The sequence below is a fragment of the Cucurbita moschata genome, unplaced genomic scaffold, assembly GCF_002738365.1.
Source record: "Cucurbita moschata cultivar Rifu unplaced genomic scaffold, Cmos_1.0 Cmo_Scf00054, whole genome shotgun sequence".
In the NCBI taxonomy this organism is placed as follows: Eukaryota; Viridiplantae; Streptophyta; class Magnoliopsida; order Cucurbitales; family Cucurbitaceae; genus Cucurbita; species Cucurbita moschata.
In genome coordinates this window covers 1,100,342-1,102,315 of record NW_019268570.1, presented here as the reverse complement: position 1 = coordinate 1,102,315, position 1,974 = coordinate 1,100,342, and the positions used below count along the sequence as shown (strand labels likewise).

Sequence of the window (1,974 nt, the reverse complement as noted above, 5' to 3'; positions counted from 1 at the left end):
AAAAAAAAAAAAAAAAAAAAAAAAAAAAAAAAAAAAAAAAAAAAGACTATTTCGTCATTTTTACTTAATATTTCCTTTTTAAATTTATTTAAGATCTTATACCACTTTTAAGCATTACATTCATCTCTTTGATCACATCATAACCCTCGGGTGTTAAAATTATATTACCCTTAGGTAACGGAAATAAATTTAGTTGACCGCACTGCATATATTTCTTATTTGCCCTTCCATTCCTATTAGAGGCTGAATGTCTCCCATTTTGATCATTGCAGTGGCAAAGTCAGATTTGAATGCCGTTGGATCTCTGCTGTATTCTGTAACAATATTATCGGTTGGTCCTCCACTAAAAAGGAGTTGATCAGTTTCAAGCAAACCCTTCTTTTGTATAAGGTTTTTGAAATAGTTATTGTCAAAGGAATTGGGTGTGACCAAATCTAGAGGTGCCAAATTGGTATTTCCATCTGATGCTGGACATTTCTTCCGGCGAATTTTAGCAAATCCGGCATCAATGTTACTTTGATTGTATATTCTATTCTTGAAAAAGAAGCATCGGGCTTGTCCTATAGTATGAGAACCTGCAATAAAGTTAACGTGAAAATGTTTAATACATGTCGATGCATATATTATATTTTGTAGGGGTACTCAAAAAGTTTAAATTTAATTACCTGATAGTGCAACCATATCTCTTTAAATTTAATTACCTGATAGTGCAACCATATCTCTTTAAATTTAATTACCTGATAGTGCAACCATATCTCTTATGCTAAGGCCTTTGTTTGCAAAAATTGAGATAAGTCCTTCAACACCCACTTGAAAAATTGAAAACTCTCTCTCGGAAAGAGTTGCGCTTGCAGTGGTAGAGTCTCTTCTTCCAAGTTTTACTTTCCAAGATGGACCACCAACCTAATTTTTTTTTTAACGATTATGACAATATTAGTAAAATAACTCAATATTTGAGCATAAACCATGCATACAAATGAACAAATACTCACAGCAAACGAAGCATCTCTTGCAGCCACAGCAAGAATATCGGCACAAGATACAATGCCAGGACAAATTTTCTCAACTTCACTTTTGGCCTTGTGAATCACCTCATAACCTCTAATTGAATTTTTGTTTGCCGCTGCATTTTTTTCACCGATCATAGATGGAGTATCATCAAGTAATATTGATGCATCACACCCTTGAACGAAGCAATCATGAAAATGAAGGCGAATGAGATATGCTGCCATTCGACGTTCTTGAGAAATTGCTCGCCTAATCACGGTTTGAATTGTGGTGAGTGCATTGGGACATGTTTGGTCGTAAAAGGTAGACGAAAGTTGGGCGTTGCATGCTAAACAAAGAAGCAGCACCGTGAACAAGGGAAGAGCTACTTGTGGCATTTCCATTTTCTTCTACTCAGAGGAAAAGAAGCCTTTGATTTGGTGAGAAAAAGGATGGTTGGAAGGCTCTTATTTATAGATCAAGCGATAACGCGCTTGTGCATGTAGGCTGTAGCTGTCTTGTTTAACCAAGTAAAAATAAAAGTAAGGGGAAAGCGCTGATTCTTCTCGGTAAGTTTAACTATACACTTCTTATTAAATAAATAATATCCAAAATAATAAAGTTGTAGGGTAAAGAATATCAGATATCAAGAATGGCTTCTAAGTTTTATAAATTAAGCATCACGTTAATTTCTATCTTATTTTAATAACATATTTTTTAAATAAATTTTAAGTCGATGATAAAAAAAAATTAAAAAAAAATTGAGGAGATTTTGTTGTGATCTTTAGGAGACTAGAAGTATTTGGTATCGTTTGACTTTGGTTTAAATTTAGTTTATGTTTTATTTTTATTTTTATTTTTTAATTACAGCATAAATCTTGCAGTAAACACTATAAATAAATCATAATAATAAAGGAACAAACAATTAAAAGCCTTACTAAAAATATTGGATATGGACTCTATAATAACCCAAAAATTAAAAAAAAA

The 1,974-nt window shown here is 32.4% G+C and overlaps 1 protein-coding gene across 1 annotated transcript; it reads right to left on the bottom strand.

Annotated features, from left to right (window-relative positions):
* Window positions 1-189: 189 nt before the first annotated feature.
* Window positions 190-1,455, bottom strand: LOC111436447 (lignin-forming anionic peroxidase-like). Its single transcript, XM_023074238.1, has 3 exons — window positions 993-1,455; window positions 738-903; window positions 190-575 (listed from the first exon to the last, which is right to left on the bottom strand). The coding sequence occupies exons 1-3, from the start codon at window positions 1,389-1,391 to the stop codon at window positions 190-192; spliced, it is 951 nt and encodes a 316-aa protein (XP_022930006.1). The 5' UTR covers window positions 1,392-1,455.
* Window positions 1,456-1,974: the final 519 nt, after the last annotated feature.